The sequence below is a fragment of the Zingiber officinale genome, chromosome 5A, assembly GCF_018446385.1.
Source record: "Zingiber officinale cultivar Zhangliang chromosome 5A, Zo_v1.1, whole genome shotgun sequence".
Taxonomy (NCBI): Eukaryota; Viridiplantae; Streptophyta; class Magnoliopsida; order Zingiberales; family Zingiberaceae; genus Zingiber; species Zingiber officinale.
The window spans coordinates 742,425-766,551 of NC_055994.1; the positions used below are offsets into that span (position 1 = coordinate 742,425).

At 43.9% G+C, this 24,127-nt stretch overlaps 3 protein-coding genes across 3 annotated transcripts; 1 reads left to right on the forward strand and 2 right to left on the reverse strand.

Annotated features, from left to right (window-relative positions):
• Positions 1–37: 37 nt before the first annotated feature.
• On the reverse strand, positions 38–16,448 carry LOC121979211 (nuclear transport factor 2-like). Its single transcript, XM_042531158.1, has 10 exons — positions 16,201–16,448; positions 15,343–15,408; positions 15,135–15,272; positions 13,510–13,816; positions 13,210–13,433; positions 12,663–12,840; positions 12,450–12,571; positions 12,294–12,359; positions 2,587–2,650; positions 38–474 (listed from the first exon to the last, which is right to left on the reverse strand). The coding sequence occupies exons 2-10, from the start codon at positions 15,388–15,390 to the stop codon at positions 185–187; spliced, it is 1,437 nt and encodes a 478-aa protein (XP_042387092.1). The 5' UTR covers positions 15,391–15,408; positions 16,201–16,448; the 3' UTR covers positions 38–184.
• A 106-nt stretch (positions 16,449–16,554) lies between these two features.
• Positions 16,555–18,303, forward strand: LOC121982649 (protein KOKOPELLI-like). The gene is made up of 3 exons (XM_042535784.1): positions 16,555–16,783; positions 16,852–16,932; positions 17,011–18,303. The coding sequence occupies exons 1-3, from the start codon at positions 16,661–16,663 to the stop codon at positions 18,301–18,303; spliced, it is 1,497 nt and encodes a 498-aa protein (XP_042391718.1). The 5' UTR covers positions 16,555–16,660.
• Positions 18,293–19,819, reverse strand: LOC121979212 (protein PHR1-LIKE 2-like). The gene is made up of 5 exons (XM_042531159.1): positions 19,216–19,819; positions 19,056–19,132; positions 18,926–18,986; positions 18,753–18,856; positions 18,293–18,675 (listed from the first exon to the last, which is right to left on the reverse strand). Exons 1-5 carry the CDS (start codon positions 19,319–19,321, stop codon positions 18,385–18,387), a joined length of 639 nt encoding a protein of 212 aa, XP_042387093.1. The 5' UTR covers positions 19,322–19,819; the 3' UTR covers positions 18,293–18,384.
• Positions 19,820–24,127: the final 4,308 nt, after the last annotated feature.

The window sequence follows — 24,127 nt, forward strand, 5'->3', positions numbered from 1 at the left end:
CAATGTATATGATACACAGCATCAGCATTTCCACGGATGGATACGACCATAACTGACTGATCTAGTTACTGAACTAAAAAAAATGGTAGCATTTTGTAGAGTTTGCTAAGACAAAAAAATCGGATATCTTCAGTAAGGTTTTTGCCTAATCATAGATGAGAATGAAAAGAAGAAACGTGAAACTCTATGCTGAAACAGCAGATGGCTTGGGGCTTTTGACACCTCCCATCGTGCCATTTCCGTTGTTGTAAAAAGAGCGCTGCTGATAATCGTCGGTGCGACGAGATGACCCCCGACCGCGGCCAGAATACTCGACCCGGTTTCTGAAGTCATTCCGCCTGTAGCCAAGAGTGGGACCGAAGCCGCCTGCACCACGCCCTCGGAAGTTGTCATTTCTGAACGCCCCTCTTCCCGACTGGTAGCGGCCTCTTCCGTTATTGACATTGCCGATGTTGGTGACCACGCCATTAACAACTAAACAAAAAATAATAATATAACATTTAGCATTATAATCAATGTTTTTAAAAGCTTAAGCCAGCTGAAGAACAAACAAAACAACATAAATCAGTTATAACTTACAGGGGAGTGAGGCAACCCATCCAACAAAGAAGGTAAATCAAACAAGATGGATGGATTACCACGAGGAAGATTGCCATTGGCAAAAATGTTTCAAATATCAAATTCAGATTTACCTCATATACTGTTGATTATCTAATAAATTCTTTATTATTATTTATAGTAGAAGTAATTTGAAAAAGGTTGTTAGATTACAAGGTTTAAATTGGTTAGGAGTTAAGACAACAATCCTAATCCAAGCCACAACCCAGAAGCAAACAGGGCTTGAAAATATGTTTTGATTGGTATTATTCCAATTTCAGCCAAAAATAACTCCCTAATGCACTCCGATTTACCTAATTTCTCTTATATTTTTTAATACAAAAAATCCAAAATGAGGTATAATTTATCCTAAGTTCAGCATCATTTAATCAGAATCACCCAATCGATTCAGTATGAGCTCCGAATTGATTAGTCAAGAGGAAAAAGAGTCATGCTCAATTGGATAAAAAAATATATTTGATTCTAGTTAAATGGTGAATTTAGGAGAAATTATACCTCCTTTTGGATTTTTTTTACCTATAAAAACTAATGAGGGCTTTTGTTCTCTCGCGGCAAATGGAAAAAGAGTCATGCTTAATTTAATAAAAAATATACTAAATTCTAATTTAAATGTGCTGAATTTACAAGGAATTATACCTCCTTTTGGATTTTTTATACCTATAAAAAATAAGGACAATTAGGTAAATCGGTGTGCATTAGGGAGTTGAAGTAAAGGAAAGTTTACGTGCAGAGAGTGGAAACAAATTTTTTCTAACACGTCCCTGAGGAGGAAGTTAAGGATACTTATTCACATTTCATTAAGAAATAGCCATATATATAATGATTATTTTAGACAAGACAATGTTGTATGTGATTTTTATGCAACATTGTTTGATCAAAGTGGATAAAGTTAGATAGTTTCTTTTGTAGAGCTTTGATATGATATTTTCTGAAAAATGGAAGCATTGTTCAAGTATTCTACAACAAGATAGCCATTTTCAGGTCACCTTCCCTAGGAAAATAGCATGTCCCCACATGGAATATTTCTGCATTCTGATCATAAAGCATATATAAGATACAGTTGCATCTGATAGGCCCTGAATATAGGATACCATTGAATCAAATGTAGCTGATGGCTTCGTTAGTGATACAAACAAGGCTATTTTCATCAAGGTATGTTAATAACACCAAGGATGCATATATTTGGTATTTAAGATATTATTTGACCATGTGTTCTTTACACAAAGATTTAGCCTGATAAAATAAATAACGAAGTTGAAAATTTTGAAAAAATCCAACATGTGATTGATTTCATAATGCAAGCATTAAATAAATGCAACATCTCTAGATTAATTTGCAGGCAAAAGACACTACTAAACTCCAAATATATTCATTTAACACTTAGTATGATGATTTACATACTCTATCTTTAAAGTTTCTGCAACAAATGGTATGGCTGCAGAAATAAGCCTAAGGCATGGCACATGCTAAGTATGATCTTGCATCATGTTCATCGGCACAGGACGTTCTGCATCCACATGGGCTCTTATATGGCTCCATAAAGAATTATTTTAGAAAACTTGTATAAAAAAAACAATGTGCACATGCCAAGTACGATCTTGCATAATTTCAAGGGTAGTTTATGAGTTGTACATTTTGATGGACCTGGTACAGCGGGTTAGTCTCAAACATATCTGATAATGTGAAGAAAGCTTTGTGGTGGCTAGAATGACAAACTCTAGAATTATATTTTAAAGAGCCTAAAGGAATGGCCTTCATCATTCTTAGAATATCTTGTATAAATATCATAAAATTGATGTTATTTTAAGCAAAAACATAAACCCTAGGGGAAACAACAGAATTTGCAGGAATGAGTTTTGATTAAGATAACAATAGAAGCAATCATTCTGAAATGCAAAGCCAAAAATTGATCACAAAACAAGAGTTAGAATATTATAGGCTAATCAACAAGAAAAGTGCAATTCTTGCCTCGTGTTGTTGTTCTCTTCTCCTCAATGATGGCGTGACGACCACCAATCATGATTGGAGATGCCTACAAGTTTGTGAACAAATCAGGTAGACAGTCAGCATAAACAATTATATTAAACAAGAATAAAAAAATGCAATTTCTTGTGCAACAAAGTACTTTAAAAATAATAATAATAAAGCATGGTTTAAAAACACCTGACTACACACAGCAAAGTATTTAGCATCCTCCGACTCATGACTATACACAAAGATCATCATAATTAATTTATTATAAAAAATTATATGTTTTTTTATCATAAGCAACTGTAAAAAATCATGTGACAATCTATACATAAATATAAAACAGAGTCTAACCGAATACAGGAAAAACCATGTTATGTTAAAAAACGACATCACCTGTAAACTTTTACTGCAGCAGTTATGCATGCTAACACATAATTATCAGTCTATGCACGTTGGCATGGTTGCATGCTTACGCATGTCTATCAGTCTATGCATGTTAAATGAGATCCATGCTTACACATGTTATTGATTTGATTAGGTTGAGATTTGAGATCTCAAACTGGTTTTGATCTAGCAAACAATCAGTGGGAACACCCTAGGATAAGCAATTTGTGATGGAACTGATATTGTGGTACTTGTGTTTGTTGTGAAGATCATAACCAAGTGTGTAACTTTACTTTGGGATAAAGATGGTCAATTTCACCTTTTGAAGAATGACAAACTTCGTGAACAAGAAAGAGCATAAGTTAGTTTGGAACAGCCAACAGAAGAACAGTCAATAATCTACCTCCCTGCGGATTAAAATGTCAATTCAAATGCTACTGCAAACATGGGTTGACTGATACTCATAATATACTACGTTGCACTCGTGATATACCACAAAAAAATAAAATATAAAAAAATCAATCAGTACTCTGCCTTACGTCCGGCCGGGTACATATAGTGGTCTACTTGGAAGATTCTCGGTGACGTGCTTTGTGGAGACTGTTAGCAGTATGCCGGCCGGAGGTTCGACCCACACATCTTCGATCGGCCACCTGGCCCTTTGACTTCCACGTGGCGTTGACTCCCCAGAACGGGGGTCCCCTGTTTTTACCGCCAGATCACTTGCCTCCCCTTCAAGTCTAGTCGAAGGAGGCGATTAGTCCGACTGACTGGACTGCGAGTCTAGCCGGGCGGCGCCTTCGTGCCATTGTCCTCCGCTCGGCCTAAAGTTTTAATTTTAATGCAATGTTTTCCTTTCGCGTACTTTGTCCTTTTGCTAGTTAATATGTGTGTTGTCCGCTCGCCTATTATCACACCTCTGGCATGCGAAAGGGATTTTTGCCCTTCCGCTTGGCTAAATATTTCGAATGCGTAACATTCCGCTTTGATGGCAGAAATCGCTCGCTAGAAGCTGACAAGTAGCTTTGGGCTCAGAGCCGAGCGGGACGTAGAGTCGGTCGAACGATATTGACGGCGAGTTTCTCGGACACTCGCAGTCCTTTTTTATTGCCTTCTTCCGCTCGGAGGGTTTATAGACGCCGGCTCGTCTCTCGATATTTAACGTCGGAGCTCGACGCTCTTCCACTCGGAGGGTTTATAGACGCCGGCTCGTCTCTCGATATTTAACGTCGGAGCTCGACGGTCTTCCGCTCGGAGGGTTTATAGACGCCGGCTCGTCTCTCGATATTTAACGTCGGAGCTCGACGGTCTTCCGCTCGGAGGGTTTATAGACGCCGGCTCGTCTCTCGATATTTAACGTCGGAGCTCGGCGATCTTCCGCTCGACGAGTTTATAGACGTCGGCTCGTCTCTCGATATTTAACGTCGGAGCTCGACGGTCTTCCGCTCGGCGGGTTTATAGACGCCGGCTCGTCTCTCGATATTTAACGTCGGAGCTCGACGACCTTAAAGGCTAACTTTAACGCAGCCGCTCGGCGAACACAATAGCCATCCTTTAAATCATTTTTGCTTCCTGCATTACAAGGACACGGGCGACCAGAATATACACAAAAATGAGTTACATCAGTGCACCTTTCATCCAGCTCGATAAGGCTAGAGATGATTCGCGCTCCAAGGTCGGTCCAACTGGCGCCCGTCTTTATCCTCCAGGTAATAAGCGCCCGAGCGGAGCTTTTCAATAATTTTGAAGGGGTCCGCCCAAGGAGCTTCTAGCTTGCCGACGTCGCCGACCGGCTTGACTTTCTTCCAGACAAGGTCGCCGACCTGGAATGATCTGGGGATTACGCGCCGGTTGTAGTTTTGCTTCATCCGTTGACGATACGCCATCAGCCGGACGGACGCCTTGGCTCGCTCCTCATCAACCAAATCCAACTCTATGTTCCTCCGCTTGGCGTTGCCTTCATCATAATTCTGGATCCGGACGGACTCGACGCCGACTTCGACAGGAATCACCGCTTCGCCGCCGTATACCAGATGGAAAGGTGTAACGTTCGTTCATTCCTTTGGAGTCATTCGGAGGGCCCATAGGACGCCCGGCACTTCATCCACCCAACTTCCTCCCAAATGGTCGAGCCGAGCACGCAGAATGCAAAGAATTTCCCGATTAGCTAATTCAGCTTGACCATTGCTTTGGGGGTATGCCACGGACGTGAAGTGTTGCTCAATGCCATAACTTTTGCACCAATCTTCGAGCAACTTTCCAGTGAATTGTCGTCCGTTGTCGGAAGCAAGTCGGCGAGGGATGCCGAACCGACAGATAATGTGCTGCCAGATAAACTTCTTGACCATCTGCTCGGTGATCTTGACTAGCAGCTCTGCCTCCACCCATTTGGAAAAGTAATCAACTGCCACAAGTAAAAATTTCCGCTGTCCGGTCGCCATAGGAAGCGGTCCCACGATATCCATTCCCCATTGGTCGAACGGACAGGATACAGTAGCTGCTTTCATTTCCTCCGTCGGTCGGTGGGAGAAGTTATGGTACTTCTGACAAGAAAGGCACGTCGACACGATCCGAGCGGCGTCTGCTTGTAAAGTGGGCCAGAAGTATCCGGCCAGCAGGATCTTCTTAGCCAGCGATCGTCCGCCCGGATGCCCTCCGCATGATTCTTGATGCACTTCTTGGAGGATGTACGCCGAGTCTTCCGAGCTCACGCATTTCAACAGAGGGCGAGAGAAGGCCTTGTATAATTGATCTCCAATGAGTGTGAACCGGCCGGCTCTCTTCCTTAACAGCTGGGCTTCATTCCGGTCGGACGGTGTGGCGCCCGAGCGCAAAAACTCCATGATGGGTGTCCTCCAGTCGCTCGAAAACGTGAGGCCCTCCATCCGGTCGACGTGCGCCACCAAAGATACTTGTTCAATTGGCTGCTGGATGGCGACCGGCGTTATTGAGCTCGCGAGTTTGGCAAACTCATCGACCGCTTGATTTTCCGCTCTGGGTATCTTCTGGACAATGACTTCTCTAAAATTGGCTTTAAGCTTCTCAAAGGCTTCAGCGTAGAGCTTGAGCCGAGCGTTGTTAATTTCAAAAGTGTCAAAGAGCTGCTGAGCGGCCAACTGCGAATCCGAATGAAGCGTTACCCGACCGGCTCCCACATGCCAAGCTGCCTGCAAGCCGGCTATGAAGGCTTCATACTCTGCTTCATTGTTTGTAGCTTTATAATCCAGCCGGACGGATAAGTGCATCTTTTCTTCTTGGGGAGAGAGCAGCAGTATTCCAATCCCGCTTCCGAGCCGAGTGGACGATCCGTCCACATATATTCTCCACATAGCTTCTGGCTCTGAATTCTGCACCTCAGTCACAAAATCCGCTAAGGACTGCGCTTTAATTGCCGAGCAGGGTTGATATTGAATGTCGAATTCACTCAACTTCGTTGTCCACTTAATAAGCCGTCCGGACGCTTCTGGATTCAATAATACTCGTCCGAGCAGGCTATTAGTTTTGACAATGATGGTATGCGCCAGGAAGTATGGACGAAGGCGCCGAGCAGCAAGGACCAAAGCGAAGGCTAACTTCTCGAGCCCAGTGTAGCGAGATTCAGCATCTTTTAAAATATGGCTCAGAAAATATACAGGCTCTTCTCCGCTCGCCCTCACTAATGCCGAGCCGACTGCTTGCTCATTTGAAGATAAATAGATACAAAGAGGCTCACCTACGGATGGCTTGGCTAGCACAAGCAGAGAATTCAGATATGCCTTCAGTTCTTCGAACGCCCGATCGCATTCTTCGTCCCAGTGAAATTTAGTGGTCTTGCGCAATATTTTGAAAAAGGGCAGGCTCCGGTCGGCGGTTTTGGAGATGAATCTGGACAGAGCAGTTATCCGACCGGTCAAACGCTGCATTTCCCTCAGATTTCTTGGAGGCGGCATATCTTGTAGAGCTTTCACCTTGCTGGGATTTGCTTCGATACCCCGCTCGGTCACTATGTAACCCAAGAAACGCCCTCCTTTTGCTCCGAACAGGCATTTCTGGGGGTTTAGCTTGACTCCATATTTCCGTAGCGTTCGGAAAGTTTCCTCCATATCTTCGAAGAGATCGGCCGCTCGGGCGGACTTGATAAGAATGTCGTCCACGTATACTTCCAAATTTCGCCCGATCTGCTCCTTGAACACTTTGTTCATCAGCCGCTGATATGTGGCTCCCGCGTTCTTCAATCCGAACGGCATCACATTATAGCAATAGGTGCCGTCGGCTGTAACGAAGCTGACTTTTTCTTGATCTTCACGGGCGAGCGGCACCTGATGATATCCCTGGTAAGCGTCGAGCATACATATCAGCTCGCAGCCTGCGGTGGAGTCCACCGCTGATCGATCCGCGGCAGAGGATAAAAATCTTTCGGGCAAGCTTTGTTGAGATCCCGAAAATCTATGCACTTGTTGCCCGGCTTGGAGACTAACACTACGTTCGCCAGCCAGCTCGGGAACTGAACCTCGCGTATATGGCCGGCCTCCAAAAGCTTCTCAACTTCCGCCCGGGAAATCCCTTTTTCTCTGCTTCACCGGCCGAGCGTCCGGTCGGACATGTAGCTCGTGCTGCGCTATGCTCGGCAAAATTCCGGGCAGCTCGTGAGTTGACCAGACGAAGACATCACAGTTTCTCCGGAGGCATTTGATCACTTCCTGTTTCTGGCCTGCCTCCAGGTCGGACGCAATGAACGTTGTGGCCTCCGCTCGGGTCGGGTGAATCTGCACTTCCTCTTTTTCTTCATAAACTAGAGAGGGAGGCTTTTCAGTTATAGCGTTCACCTCGATCCGTGGCGACTTCCGAGAGGAATTGGCTTCTGCTCGGACCATCTTGACGTAGCATCGCCGAGCTGCTAGTTGATCTCCTCGTACTTCTCCCACTTTATCTTCGACGGGGAACTTGATCTTTTGGTGGAAGGTGGAGACGGCTGCTCGGAACTCGCTGAGTGCCGGTCGTCCCAAAATGACGTTGTATGATGAGGGAGAGTCGACCACCACGAAGTTTGCGGTCCGTGTCCTCCTGAGCGGCTCTTCTCCCAATGAGATAGCCAGCCGAATTTGTCCGACCGGCAAGACTTCATTGCCCGTAAACCCGTAGAGGAGGGTTGTCATGGGCAGCAGCTCGGCGCGGTCAATTTGTAGTTGATCGAACGCCTTTTTGAATATGATGTTGACCGAACTTCCTGTGTCAATAAAAACGCGGTGAATAGTGTAGTTGGCTATTACCGCTTTGATGAGCAGAGCGTCGTCGTGGGGCACTTCAACTCCTTCCAAGTCCCCGGGCCCGAAACTGATTTCGGGTCCACTCGCCCGCTCTTGGCTACAGCCGACTGCATGGATCTGGAGCTGCCGGACGCTCGCCTTCCTTGCTCGGTTGGAATCTCCTCCGGTCGGACCACCAGCTATGACGCTCGCCTTGGGAAGTATTACTTCTATTTTCTTCTTCCCGAGCGGACGGTCGGGGCCGTTCTTTAGACATCCGGAGATTCTCCCGCCTCGGAGAGCGATGCCGCTCGGGAGTCTGTTGTTGTCGCCTGTCAGCTACCGTCCGATCGGCTTCACGAGGCCTCTGTCGCCTGTCGGCCGATGGTGATCTGCGGCCGCCACTCCGAGGAAAGGGATGAGCAATCAAGGTAAGACTCCGACAATCTCGAGTGTTATGCGTGTCCGTGTGATGGAATGAGCAGAACATGGGAGTCCATTTCTTCTTTGTCCGGGGTCGCTCGGCTGCTACTTCTTGGACATGAGGTCTTGGATGAGAACGAATTGCTTCGGCCTGCGGTCCTCTGGGCGGCTGATTAGTGGTATACGGCTTTTGTTCGGCAGAAGGAGCCCGCTCGGCTGGAGTTTCTTTTTTCTGGGCCGCTTACGCTTCCTCCACGTTGATGTATTCGTTGGCCCGGTGTAGCATGTGGTCGTAGTCTCGGGGCGGCTTCCGAATGAGTGATCGGAAGAAATCCCCATCCACGAGGCCTTGTGTGAAGGCATTCATCATGGTCTCCGAGGTGGCCGTTGGAATGTCCATGGCCACTCTGTTGAACCGCTGGATGTAGGCTCGGAGCGATTCGCGGGCTTCCTGTTTGATGGCAAACAGACTAACACTGGTTTTTTGATAGCGTCGACTGCTTGCGAAGTGGTGGAGGAAGACCGTACGGAAGTATTTGAAGCTTGTGATAGATCCGTCCGGCAACCTCCGAAACCACCGTTGAGCCGATCCGGAGAGGGTGGTGAGGAAAATTCGACACTTCACCCCATCTGTGTATTGATGCAGGGTTGCAGTGTTATCAAATTTACCCAAATGATCATCCGGGTCGCTGGTTCCATTTTACTCGCCGATCGTCGGAGGCACATAGTGCTTGGGCAGAGGGTCTCGTAGAATAGCCTCTGAAAATTGGCGGTTGATCCGCTCGGGCGATGCGTCTGCTCGGGGGGCTTTCCCTTTTCTGCTATCTCGTCTTGGCATTTCATCCGAAGATGATCTCCAAACTCGATTAGTTGCTGCGGCTTCAGGAGTGCGGAATAGAGCTCGATGGAATGGAACCGTGGCCTGTGGTGCTTCCGCTCGGCCACCTGATGCTGATGTGGCTTGCTGCTCAGGCCGCTCGGCTAGTGCCTTCTGTTTTTGTTCCACAAGCTTAGCGGCCCTCAACTCGATCAAAGCGTCAAATTCCTCCGTGGAAAGCGTCACCGTGTGCTGTCGTCCAGCCTCGTCCATTGTTTCCGTTCGGATGCAAAAGCGTTCCCACAGACGGCGCCAAATTGATCCTGTCCGAAAGCTGAATCAACGGACGCTGGGCACGTGGCGCTCTCCGGTCGCTGACGTGGATCTCCGAATGCTGGTGCGAACTTCCGGTGATCCTGCAAAAAAGTCGGGCCGGGAAGGGGTTCCCGGCGACGACCCTCCGACGCTCAAGTCAGGCAAGCTAGCAGTGAAGAAGTGGCTCCAAAGTTGTAGAACGCGTACCTCCGGCGAAGAATGAGGGCCTTTTTATAGGGCAGTGGAGAAGCGAGTGCACACATACAGAGGTGTACAGGTGTCCTTAACCCATACCCCAGTAAGGGCCTATCAGTGAGCTTACCTGACCCCATACTGCTACAGTCCAAGCATGTCTTCGATGGGACAGTGGAACCCCCTGTCGTAAGATTTGGAGTATGGCCTAAATGCAGAACATGCTCGCTGTCAGAAAAAGGTGTCCCTTATCCTTTTCCCCTTTGCTTCCGGCCGGGCGTCCGGCCGGCCCGCCTCCGGGCGTCCGGCCGGCTAGCCTCTGCCTTACGTCCGGCCGGGTACATATAGTGGTCTACTTGGAAGATTCTCGGTGACGTGCTTTGTGGAGACTGTTAGCAGTATGCTACCTCATGTTTCGGCCGAGCGTGCAGCTTCCTGCTGGGGCGCCCTTAGACACCAGTCAGCCGGCCGGGCATTCGACCCACACATCTCCGGTCGGCCACCTGGCCCTTTGACTTCCACGTGGCGTTGACTCCCCAGAACGGGGGTCCCCTGTTCTTACCGCCGGATCATGATCCATGTGCATGGTGGAGTACATACGATGCTCACACGCCTAACTTACTAAGAGTGTCATTGAGGATACTTTCGTTAACTACAAATTCATCTAGGTGTGAAAGAAATTGGAATGCATTTGAAGGGGTAAGCTTTAAACTTTAAGTCTTAAATTATAGTGAAGTGTTAATTTTTAAAGTTTATATTCATGTTACTAACTATAATATTTACCTTCTCTTTTTTTTTTAAGATTCATAAAAAAATAGGTTGAATGTAAATAGGTTGAACAATCTAGTATGTGTCCAATTTATTGTTAGATTGTTGAACAAACAAAAAAAGCGAAAAATAAAGAATGTCGATGTCCTTCTTGCAAAAGATGTTTCAAATGCACAAGGTTAAATTGTGGATAGTGGGGGAAGATAATGAAGTTGAACTAGGTTCCAGGCTTACTTGGCAAATGGTTGATAAACAAAGTAGAGCAGATGAAAATCTACAACCCGAAGAAGCTCTAGAGTGAGAGAAACTTTATGAGGATGATTTTACATTCGAAGAAGAAGAGGATCACAATGATGATATTGAGTTTGTGTCCGATGAAGAACAAGTTGTTGAAAATTATGAAGAAAAAGAAATAGAATAAATATGTGATATTTTATTAGTTGTGTAATTTTAAACTCATTTTAAATTTATTGTGTTAGAGTTATAGTATATGATTTATTATGTAATTTATGTTGATACCGTGGAATCCGCCCAGCGATGCCTAGTCCTCGCCTAGGTGGCCTAGGCATCAGTCTAGCACCTAACTAGCATCTAGCAAATTTTAAAACCTTGATTCAATTAAAAAGTGGGTAGCAGCTAAGCCTACTCACCTTTATGATTAATTAATAAATAATAATAGTAATAGTCTTTATTACAGAAGCTTTGTCAAAAGATAAAGCAAATAAAAAGTGGGTGCATTTATTAGTTATCGACTATTACCCAACAAAATGCAATTAGCCATCAAGCATTTCAAGTATAAGAACAATACAAAAGTAGTACAGTGATACAAAATAAGTATAACTGAATTAATGATCAATTAAAAATACCTAGTGTTAACAATGAAAGCGCAATATCTCAACGGTTATCAAGATATCAAACTAAGGATAATACAGGGAGTCAGGGACCACATATGACATCTGTGTCCTACATATGCAAAAACATACTTGCCCATGTAAAATGGATTAGCTTGAAAATTGACATGAGCTACCTTATTCGGCAGGTTGTAAGTCGCAACTTAAAAGCACTATCTTGAACACTTTGACAAGTGCTATAGATACTTTATTACACATGTTAGTCCTTGCATATCCTGTATGCACTATGCAGTGGGTCAATTAAATATCACCAGCACACACTTTTTGAAATCCTAATCTCAAAAATTGTTACAAAGCAAACCCCTTCAATGACTACTTTATGCAAATTTTCTAAAAGTATGATATCCAAAAAACACACTAACACATAAAACTTAAATTGGCCATTCCTATATTCAAATTTGCCTTTGGATTCTAGTGGATCCCCATCATCTGTTTTCTAGGTGCCAAATCATATTGAATAACAAAAGAAAATTCTGGAGCCACTATCCGAAACTCGGTGACGAGTTAGTAAATGGCATCATGCACAAACCATATCAAATTGCTTCTGGAAAGAAATTGTTCGTTTAAGAATAACAGAATAATTGATAACAGATTATAGTAATGTTGCATCAATAGAAGCAATGTAATATTCACAAACAAAACCAAGATAAAAAACTTGGATTACAGTACCTCAATTGCAGCTTGCATGGACTTCAAGGAACTAAATTCAACAAATCCAAAACAGTACCTCTCAACCTGTAAATATAAAAAGAAGTGAAAGCAAGTAATAAAAAAATGAAAAGAGAATCTCGAAATTATCATTCAAAATCTTAAAACATAAGAAACCTTATGACTTCTGACTTGCACACCACTAGGCTTAATGGCTCCAAATTTCTTAAATTCCTCTTCTACTTGTTCAGCAGTTGCATTCAAGGGTAAGTTACGAATGTAAATTGAATGGCCCTCCTCTGTGTAGGTATGAAGAGAATAAAATGCAAAATGAATATCCAGAATAAATCTAACTCATAGAACAGAGTGTAGAGCATGCTCCAATCAGACCTTCAATGATGTTGCTTTTCTCAGCATCATCATTTCCATAAGGATTAGAAGTTTCAGTGGGGTGAACAGGTGCAGATGCAGGCGCAGCCACAGGTTTCTCTGTGTTTGCTGGAGCCACCTTTGCACCGGGTGTTGCATGAATTGGCACTGGTGAAGGGCTCCCTTTCATGACCTTAACCTATTCAATTTCAAAAAAGTGGACAGCAAACAGGTTATAGCATGACCAAGAACCTTTCATAACCTTTTTTAAGGTCATGAAAGGGAGCCCTTTTATATATATATATATATATATATATATAAAGAGGACAGCCAGGAAAACCTCTTACAGAAAACATTCTTACACAAATTCGGAGCTACTTAAATTCAGCAATAGACATAATAAAAAAATAAAGAAGAATGCCCATCAATAGAACTGGTTATAGCATGATAACCAAAACAGGTAAACCAGCATGAACAAAAAAGGACAAATAATGATAGAAAAAAGGCGACTATATAAACTAACCGCTTGTTCCTAGAAATAATTTCTGCAGCAAAGTTAATAACTCACAATTGATGCATAAGACTTCTTAGGTGTATCATCTTGAGCCCCCAAAGTAAAAACTTCAAAAACTTGCTGTGAATTGCTCTCATCTACATTAGCAGGAGGATCCACAACAATACCATCTTCAGCACCAGATCCTTGATCTTCTGATTGGTCAACAACTTCTTGATCACCAGTATCTTCTTCAAACAGGGGAGATTCTGGTACATGATTCTCCTGTGTACTGAAATCTACCAAAAGGATAAAAAGAATAACACAGTCAGAAGGACAACAAAAATATGCAACCAATAGATCTAAAGGTCATACCTGTTTCAGGAGAAGTAGATGTTTTAGGGACATCATCATTTGTAGCACCAGCCCATATGTGGTTCAGTTCCCTTGGTTGTGTTTCATTCAAAAATCTGAAAACATCATTCAGTACAAAGTATCCACCAACTTCCTGAGGAGCAAGGAAAAATGACTGCGCAAATTTCTTCCGAATATTATCCTGTCCAGTAAACGATCCAGTAACTACAATAAGCAACCCACTCTGGAATGAAATTTGTGAATCTACAGTCTCAATCTCGGTGAAACAGTTTCTAAAGTCCAGTGACATAATCTTCTCATTGATGGCCTGCTCCATGTAAAACAAAGATAACATAGATTGTTATTTGATAGGAAAATGTCGATAGAGCTTTGTCAATAACAGAAAATCAAATTGATATCAAATAGGATAAAGCATGTTACGAGAGAATACAGATGAAGAAACAAAAGGAAAATATTGAATACAAAAACATTTGGATTCATTTCATACAAAGATTGAATAACAAAAAACTAATGAATGCAATTTTACCATAAGACCTCAGGCATTGCAAAGAACAAATATCATAAAATCTAATTACAAAATAGTAAGAAAATAATATCTACTTTCTACACACAGACAAATGTGGAAATTTCAACATTAATGCAACATTCATTTATAGAATATATATGCTAGTATTATTTATATCAAGACCATCAACTTGAGGTCTATATTACAAAAAAATTTAGTGAGTTTCAGGATTACTAGAAAGATTAAATTATGAAACATACATGTGAGTCAAAAAGCTGTAAAATATGTTAAAAGAAATCCCCAATTTACTTGAAATTGTACACTTGATCTAAATTCCTTCCTCACTTGGAAATTAATTTCCATTCTAAGATATATTTAAAAACATGTATGATCTGATCACAGATCATATTAATCATAATCCATCATCGAAAAATATAGATTCAAACTATGCTTGATTAAGAGATTTAAAAAAAATCCTTTACTTCAGTTTAGAGTTGAAATGAAATGGACTACAACATGTCACCATTGTTTCTATCTAACAATAGGACACACACGGAAACACCAATGCCTTTATCTTTGTCGTCTCCAAGTCTAAATGATCCCAAGGCATCTGAGGAAGAGGAAAACAACATTGGTACTACATGAAGAGTTGTAAGGGTGTTAACATTTACAAATTGCTGCTGAACTGAGTTCAATTTTAAAGGGTCGAACTTAATGACTAAAGAATTTACTATTTATAGAAGTATATGATTTGTATTGGATGAGATCGGAATAATCATGTTTTATACAATAAGACTGTGTATCTTGTGAATTTAATCCGATTTGTACTAACACAAGTTAATTACATTTAAATGCATATAACGATTTTTCATTTGTAATCATGATGTTACTGAGAGTGCATAAAAAAACACTCTTAAAAGCCAAGTGATTTAGAGAGAACAGAGGAATAGAATAGAAAATAAAAAAACATACAATTTGACACAAACACATTGGAAAATAATCCAAATCACCATTGAGCCAATTGTTCCTGATATTTCATTCAGACAAACTTAAATAAATGTATAGTTAGATCTAATTAGATCACACAAAAAACTCTTGTTATATCTTTTAAAAAGCATACTTGCAGTGTTGTCAATGAAATCATCTGTCCATCAGAATTCAATCGGTTCACCATGCTAGAATCCTGATAAAACTTGAAAACTATTTCTGGCGATTGATGAAGTATGTGATAATACTGTTGTACAAAGGCATTTCCAATCTGCGAAGTCAATAGAAAAATATCAGATTTTAGCAGAGGAATAAGACACTTATAAGGGATTAATTCATACCACTTGCGGACTTGGAGAAGGTACAGGGGATGTAGTGGGCAAAGCCATCTCTGATGCCCGGAAAACCTTCAGAAGTAGAGACATTTTAGTGTAAGACATAGCAAACTTCTGATATAAACAAACTGAGGGCATTCTTAAATACATTACAATGAAACATTGAATCAAGAGCAGGATATTGAAACAACTTCAGAAAGGAAATAAATTCAGGTTCTAGTTATCCAAAACTCGATTTTGAACATCGTGAGGCGACCATGATTAATCAATTTGTCAACAGACATAAATCATTAAACCTAAACCTTTACAGAAAAAACTGGTGCTGACTCATTTATAACCGAGCTTAATCAAGAAGGCAGTTATTTCAGCCATCTAATCTAACTCCAATGATGCATCAGCCTCCTGGAGTGATGGATGACTTAGGTAAACTCATCAGAATGCAACCACGGATCAATACTCGTTATCATCAAATAAGGAAACAGAAAACCAAAAGACTATTTATCCAGGGTAGGCCAGCAACTTAAATCAGATTCAAAACCCTAAAATCATCACATAGTTGGTAAAAGGAAGCACAAGTAAAGAAAACGATATCAAAACCCTAACCGGAAAATACCAAAAACATCTACATGACTAAGATCCGCCAAGGAGGTAAACCGGAAGCGAATGTGACAAAACCTTGCCGACAGATCCTTCTCTTTCCTTCGAATTCTTTCTATTAAAGAGAAAGAGACCACGAGACTCCCCGTCGGAACCGATCAACCGGCAGAGATAACACAAAAAACTCTAAACGGAATGAAACAAAAAAGAAACTTTTTCTTCTCATCTGAACGGAAGCGACGAAGAGAATGCCGGAGACAAAACTACCTAGTTAGGGATCGGGAGAGGAACAATAGGGCAGAGTCCAGGAGAGAGATCAGCTTCGACCGGAGCCCTATGAATCGAGGGGAAGCACCGCAGCCGCTGGGATTGAGATCCAGAGCGCTGCGGGTGCCGTTGCTTCGAACGAACGATAGAAGGCGGAACCGGACGAACTGGGCGAGTCGCCTATTTACATGCGCTCGTCGCGAGTCGTTGACTCGGACGCGCAAGCGCCGGCTCGGAGCCGTAACTAGGGTTTATGCGAGCCGCCGCTTCGCATCCTTGTTTATTACTCATCGACGGTCGGATTAAATGCCAAGTGGATGGGCGGATGAGACGCCGAGTGGCGAACAGGCAAAGAGAGTAGTTGGTTGCGATGGCGATCTGAAGAGAGGCGTCGGTTATCGTCGACGCTTTTGCATCCAAACACTCGAAGGCAATTTGATTTCTTTTGTGTTACCGTATCATGGATCAACCGGCAGAGGAGACGGCGGCGGCGGCGGCGGCGGTGGCACTTGAGGACTTGTGCGACGATCTGCATGCTTTAAAGAAGTTGTATGGTCTTCTCCAACGAGAAAATACTAATGAGGTATCCGTATGGAAAATATGGCTTTTTCAAGTAATTATTGAACACTAGAAATTCAAATGATGTTGCAGTTTCAGTTGGATGAGGCGTCTAGAAATTTTCTGAAGAAGGTTTTAGATGGTGCAACTCTACGGATTCTTAACCAGGCAAAGGTCGACCTTCAACGCCGTCCTTGAGTAATTTACTATGGAGCTGAGAGTAATTATATGACCAGTCGATGTTTGTTATAGATTGTGCCACCATGCGAGGCGCGGCGACAGGATCAGTCGATGTCTTTGGCATCAATTGGACAATCTCCGGCTGCCGCCTCCTTGATTACTACTCCGGCGGCAGCAGATCGGAAGAAGAGAATGGAGCAAAATCGCCGACCAACTCAGGACCTGAAGCGGCTAAACTCACGGGGATCCAGCGCAAGTATCCGCCCGCGACAGCAAAAGAAGACCAAGTTGCAGAACACGACGACGACGACGATGACACCGACGCCTGTAGAATCGGATGTAGTTAGGAAGATGGATCGATCCTCTAAGCACAGCAATGGCTCTCTCCGTTTGGGGAAATCGGCGGCGAAGAGATCGTCACGGCATGGAATCGTGGCGGGGATGCCGCCCTCGACTCAGGCGACGGCAAACGGTCGAGCGAAAGCAGAGCAGAAGGTTGAGGCTGACGCAAAGGTAGAGCAGGTCCGGCGACGCGAGAAACCGCCGTGCCTCTACGAGAAGAGTGAGCGGCCGGCTTCAGAAGTGCGCCATAAGCAACCGGTCCATGATCAGGAGATGACCGGAGTACGACCGAACCATCATCTCCTTCACGATCGCCAGTCGTTGCTTCGCCCATCGATCCACCTCGCCGGAAAACATGAAACGAAGAAGCAGAGTGGTGATCAACGAGGGAAGGCGCTCCCATCGTCGTCGAGACAGAAGGCCCGAAGTGAATCAACGGTCGAGCACTCGCTAAGTAGCACGACGGAATCCTCATCCTCCTCAAACACATCTCGTCAAAACAGAGCGATGCCTTCCAAGCATGGGGGAAAGCCTCCACCCAGGTCGCTCAACCGCCGCCGCCTGCCAGAACCACCGATCAACAGAACCAACCAACGGATGGAGAAAGAGGGGCGACTAGAAAGACTGAAGAACAGGCTGTCCGTAATCTTCCACCACCACCACCACCATCACCACCTCCACCACAGCGCTCGTAACGGCGACGGAGTGGTCCGCCGGCGCCACCGGTCGCTCTGGGAATACCTCCGGAGCGTCGGCCACCGGAACACGAGCAGGGAAATGGAAGGTCTTGGACGACGGCCGCCGGTGAAGCAGCCCGGCCACCTACACGCGCTGCTTGAAGCGTTGTTCCATCTGTTCATGTTTTCGACGAAGAAGGAGGCAAGGAAACGAGCGCCCCCGCTGGGTACGGCGAAGAAGAAGTTTCGGTGGTGGCAAAGGTTGGGCCGCCGCGTGAGATTAACGAGCACGAGACGACATCGTAAAAACGCCCGTCTCAGACTTGGAATCGGCATGACCAAATAGTCGTGGCTAAATGTATTGATCAATACTACTTTTGCAATCGAATATTTGAAATCATTCATCATCGATCAGATAAATTTCTGATCAAATTTGCAGATTCAGATCACTTCCTCTTCCTCCACCCAACGATTCACAGCAGCTCCCTCCTTTCACGTTCAGGTCCAGCAGCTTGGCGTCTCGAAGCTCTTCCTGCTCCCCCTCTCCATAGAGCTGGAAGCCTAATTTTGGATTCAGCTCGCAGTCTGCTTGGAGTTGGTACTGGGAAGACGCAGAGGGTTTCACGCCGGCGAGCGAGATGGTGCTGAGGGCTTTCTCTAATATCGCTTGCAAGTATCTTCCTTGGGCCTCAATTCTCGATTGCAGTTTCTTTTGCACCTGAATTAACATATCGAATAATAAAAATGGAGTGATCAAACAACAACAATAATAGCAATAATAACAATCTTAATTACTTCGAGCTGATCCTGTAGTCTTCTTTCGACTTCTAACTGGTACCGGAAGGCCTCAGCAATTCTCATGTCTCCGGAAACACTGTTGCAGGTCGAGTTGCTGCTTCCTGTTGACAATCACAACAGAGAAATTCATTGGTTTCGAGTATAAATCGAAGCATGCTTCCTCTTCTTACTTAATTTGCTGGTTTCCATCGCTTTCTGATCTCCTCGAGACTGCCTTCCCAATCTATATTTCTGTATCACGAATACAAGTTATTAGCATGATAAGATAACAGAGGAGAGAGAGGGAGAGAGGAAGGACACCTGCAAGTGGCTTTTGAGATGGTACAACGTCAATCCCTTGATGCCCATCAGTCTAAGAACCGATTTCGGCGTTGCTTCTGCATGTGAACCGTGACGAGATCATTTAGCACAAGATCCTCCGAGCAAATAGATGAAGAAGATGAAAAAAAAAAAAGGTTACTGTCTGGTCCGCCGAGGTTGGCGACAGCGTCGACAAAGCGGCTATGGAGGTCCGGCGTCCACCGGAGCCTGGGCTTGGCATTCCCCGGCCGCACTGTCTCTGCCATGCTCCTAGTTTATTGATCGTCTGGAGAATCCGAAGCAGAGCAGGAAACGGGACGGTGCCGATTTATACGCGAGAGCGCGGGCGGAACTGTTGACTCGGGAAGCAGCAGAAGATTCCCGGCGACGAATCTGACAACAAGTAGGATTTAAAAAAGAAGGAAAGGCGGAACACTGTGCGCGGCCCGTCGCCATCCTCGATTAATTAATCGATCAAAAAGCCATTTCTCTTTCACGATCGGGAAATCTACCCACTTCCTTCGGCACCGCCGTTACGGCCACTCGGCGACCGGCCGCCAGGCTGATGATCCGAGAGAGGAGCAGAAGCGAGGGCACGTAGGAGCGGAGAGCGCGGGGGGAGAGGTTCCATCCCGCGACGCGAGTCGGCCAGGCACCGAGTATAGAGTATTCTTTCCCGCCTCTCCGTCTCCGCCGTGGCTGCCGTCACATCCACTTCCTCCAAGATATCTGGGATCAGCAATCAAATTGTTCACTGCTCCAAGATTCCTTCCGCCAAAAGTCAAAACATGAATTTATGGACGGAAAGCGAGGAGACACACGGAATCTTTCACCGTCCATCGACGGAGCCACAGATTGAAAATCGCAAAGCAATCCAAGCTGCTTCATCATTACAAGGTTTTCGGGTCGTTGGAGTTTGCTTGAGGGGTCCACGTTACCAACCAACCGTATAAAAATATGAAAAGAAAATTAAAATTAAAATTGATAGATTGATCTAACAATTTTACTAATCCTTACTGATACGGATGATAAGGAGTGAACTCAAAAAATAATGTGACAGTTAAAATTAAGATAATATGATAGTCACATTTGAGAAGGGATAACATCCTTTTACTTGGTTTTGATTAATCGCTCAGTACTAAGGTTCTTAGATTCAATCAGATTGAGCTATAATCCGGTCGGGAAGAGATAGTCAGCTGGGAGGGGTGATTAGCCCTTACCTGGGAGGTTAGCGTCTTAAAGGTGGCTAAATCTTAAGATGACCAAGATTGAGGTTGGTCAGCCTCATGTGTCGGCCGGAAGGACTGACTCACTCCACAATAGATCAAGCATAGGTATAGTCAAGGAGAAAGCTAAGCTCCTTATTTTGAATAAGTCCCCATGTCCACACCCAAGCGATCTTGATTGTCAGTCGCCCTAATTGATTTCCAAGTAATAGTGTGCATGTGTATCCATCTGATCACAAAGTTGGGTGAGTTTATATGCCTTGGTCGTACATAAAATTGGTCGGGTAAAGACATGATGCGGCTTAGCTTAATATATTGACCGAAATTCTTAGAACGTAGTTGTGTTTCTCTTGGTAGCCCATTATATGCCCGGTCGAGTAGAAGGACGACCGGGTTTGCGACACTTGTCCTCATATTACCATCCCGATGAAATTTCAGCAAAGCATAGGTTATCAGAATGACTTCTTGGGAGTAAGTACTATATTATTTCTCAACCAGATTCCCAACATGACTAAAGCACTATATAATTTTCTGAACGAATATCTCAAGGATGTGCAAAATATAACTAAGCGGTTTAATGACCGAGACCAGTATAAAGGCGATCAGCCTTAATGGTCGGCTAAGATACATGCAGTATAAAACACAGCAAGGTAGATTATGCATAACGCAACCAAACGTCCCAATCAGACGGTCGGCTTAATGGCCTGCCAAGATATATTCAGCATACAACGACTCAATTAGGCAGTCTGCTTAAGGACAAGTCGAGATATATTCAGCAGACAACATCCTAACAATCTAACATAATAATAATCATGCGTCGGAGAATATTCTTTTAGAACTTTCTTCAAGGATCACCCTGTCCCCCGTCAGCCAACTACTTATAACAACATATTTTCTCCATTAACCTCAATGATAATAGAAATTTTAAACAAAAAAAGAGGTATACATATGGGTAAATGGAAGATGCCTTAGACGATTATAGCATATTGCCTAGGTCGCACTCTCTCCTTGACATACTTTGTCACCTCATGATTGTGAAGGTTACATGAGGTAGTATATAAAAGGGGAGTCATCTCCGTGACGAATGTACACTCTTTGAACATTTGCAACTCATCCTCGTGCATGCATCTTCTACTGTTCTTCATTCGCCCGCTCAGGCTTATACTAACTTGAGCGTCAGAGGATATTCATCAGGGATTCCTCCCTAGTTGTTAAGTACTGACACTTTGTTGGATAGTTTCCGTGTGCATAAGATCGAAGAGAAACTTTTCTTAGAGGAAAAGGCCTTCCGCCAGTCAACCCTCAATCTGCCGTGTCAAGCACGTCATCTCTGTAATTTTTAGATAGTATCAAATTTGACGTCGTCTGTAAGAACTTTTGCCTGGATCTGAGAATCAAAGATGGAGGAAGCTGGAAGACTCACTACTGTGACTTTAACACAAGAAGACCTAGATTTATTCATCAATGCTCAAGCATAAAAGATTGTTGCAACAGCAACAACAACAACAAGGATCCATCGGTAGTACCCTGCCACCACCTAATCCCGTTACATCAACAATGGCTCATCAGAGGTTTTGAAAGTGCTCCACTAGAATTTTCCTTCATTGCATGCGGAGCTTTTACAGAAGTTGATAGCTCAAAAGAAAGACTAGGAAAGTGTACAAAACTTGTTATTCAAATTGTTGAATATTTGTAAGCTTCATGGGTCTTTTTATAGCTCCTGAAAAATCTTATCCGAGGATGGAAGACATCTTCAAGAAGGTTCAAGGCGCCTTCAATCAGTTAAGTTTTATCGTCGAAGATAAAATTTTATCTTCGGCTAACGGCTAAAGAATGCCCCTTCAACTTCCTATTACTTATTTTTTGTATTTTTTAAGTAATTTCAACTTCCTAGAAGGCGCCTTCGACACTGTTCATCGAAGGCGCCTTCCAAGAGGCAGATCAGTTTCTTAGCTAATCTTTCTTTGCTTGGGTGATGTTCCGATTAATTAGAGTTGAGCTCACCCGAACCCAATTCCGACCTTCTCCTCGAGCAGCCTTCCTCCCTGACTTCTCATCCCTCGGACCATTGCGCACGTCCTTCTCATTCACAAGTGTACTCCACAGCACCTCGTACTTCAGATGAACCAAGCCCATCGACTCCCTTTCCGTGCTATCTTTCTCGCTAGTTACGTCTTTTGCTCAACTTCTTATGTTCCAAAACTCTTACACACTTAGACACAAGGATCATATACACAGGACCTAACTTAACTTGGTTGATCACATCAAAACTAATTCGGGGTACTTACAACTTGGACATCATTAAAATAACCACATGCTTTGATAATTTTCAAATAGTCCTACCTGTTAGTGCGGGAAGCATCCGACGATCGAACCCGAGTTTTGATAATGACAAAGGGATTCAAAGTTAAGATTGTTCGTTATCTCACATGTGCAAATGAGTTTGCAGGAAAACTCTAACTGCGGTTAGGCAGGTGAAAACCCTAAGGGGTGGGAACCTTAGGTCCTAGGGGTGGTAACCCTAGGTGGAGGAAAAACCCTAGGGGATGGTAACCCTAGGTCCTAGGGGGTGGTAACCCTATGTGGAGGGAAAACCCTAGGGGGTGGTAACCCTAGGTCCTAGGGGGTGAATCGGACTCATTTTCTGATTCACCCTTGGTTTCTGAATCGGACTCGAACTCGGACTCAGTTTCGGCAACATGTGCTAGTACCGGTAGAGCGAGTATGCTTGCTTGTTCTTCTTCGTCGGATTCGGATTCGGAGGAAGACTCATCCCACGTCATCTGCAATGCTTTCTTCGTCTTACTTGTTCCTGCAAATAATGTCACACCTTTCTCGGCCGGAGTAGTATTAGTCTGCTTAGATAATTCATCTATGAAATCATGCTTACTTACTTTCGTGTCGGGAGTGTCCTCGTGCAGCTCGATCAACTTCTCTCACAATTCTTTAGCACTCAAAAACGGGCCGACGTGGTTCAGCTCCTCTTTTGTTAACCAGCAATGTAGCATACAGGTTGCTTTGGCATCAGCTTCCACTTTCTTCATTATGGTGGCATCCCAGTTGATGCATGAAACTAGTTCTCCGGTGTCGTCACGTGGAAGCTCGAGACCGGTCTGGATAATGATCCATATCTTGACTTGCGTCTTGTGGTGGTATTCATCCGATTCTTCCAATAGCCAAATTCCTCGCCAGAAAAGAGTGGCGGGCGAACTATGCTAAAACCTTCTAAGAGGGCCATTTGAAAACATTGCACAAAAAAAAGGAAAAATTTGTTCCAAGACTTAGTCTTGGATTAGTAGTGCGGGATAAATTAAAAGAAGACGAACTCGAGTGGTGTTGCACCAACTTCGAGCAAAAATCGATTCGGCCGAAAAAATAGACCGTAATATAGCAATTATACTAATTCTGATCGACTCTGAAAATTTGAAAATACCACGAAAAGTTTACTTGACTGGTGGTTGCACCAAATCGAAGCGACCCCGCTCTGATACCAATTGTTGGATCGAGATCGCGCTAGAGGGGGGTGAATAGCGCTCGTGGCTTTCACACGTTTTGTAATAAAAAAAATGTACAAGTAAATGCATAGCGGAATAAGAAAAACAAACACACACACAGAACAAGGACACCAAGAGTTATTTGGTTCGGAGCCTAGGACGACTTCTACTTCAAGGCCCACGATCGTTGATCGCTTTTGGTGGGCAACAACTATAATATCGTTAAAGTGTTACAATTTAAAGTACAATTAAAAACAGTAATTAAATGTACCAACAACAAAAGAATATGGCAAATTCTGAGCTCCGGGTCGTCGACGTCAAGTTGTAGCTTTGTCGGAACTTCTCATTAGCA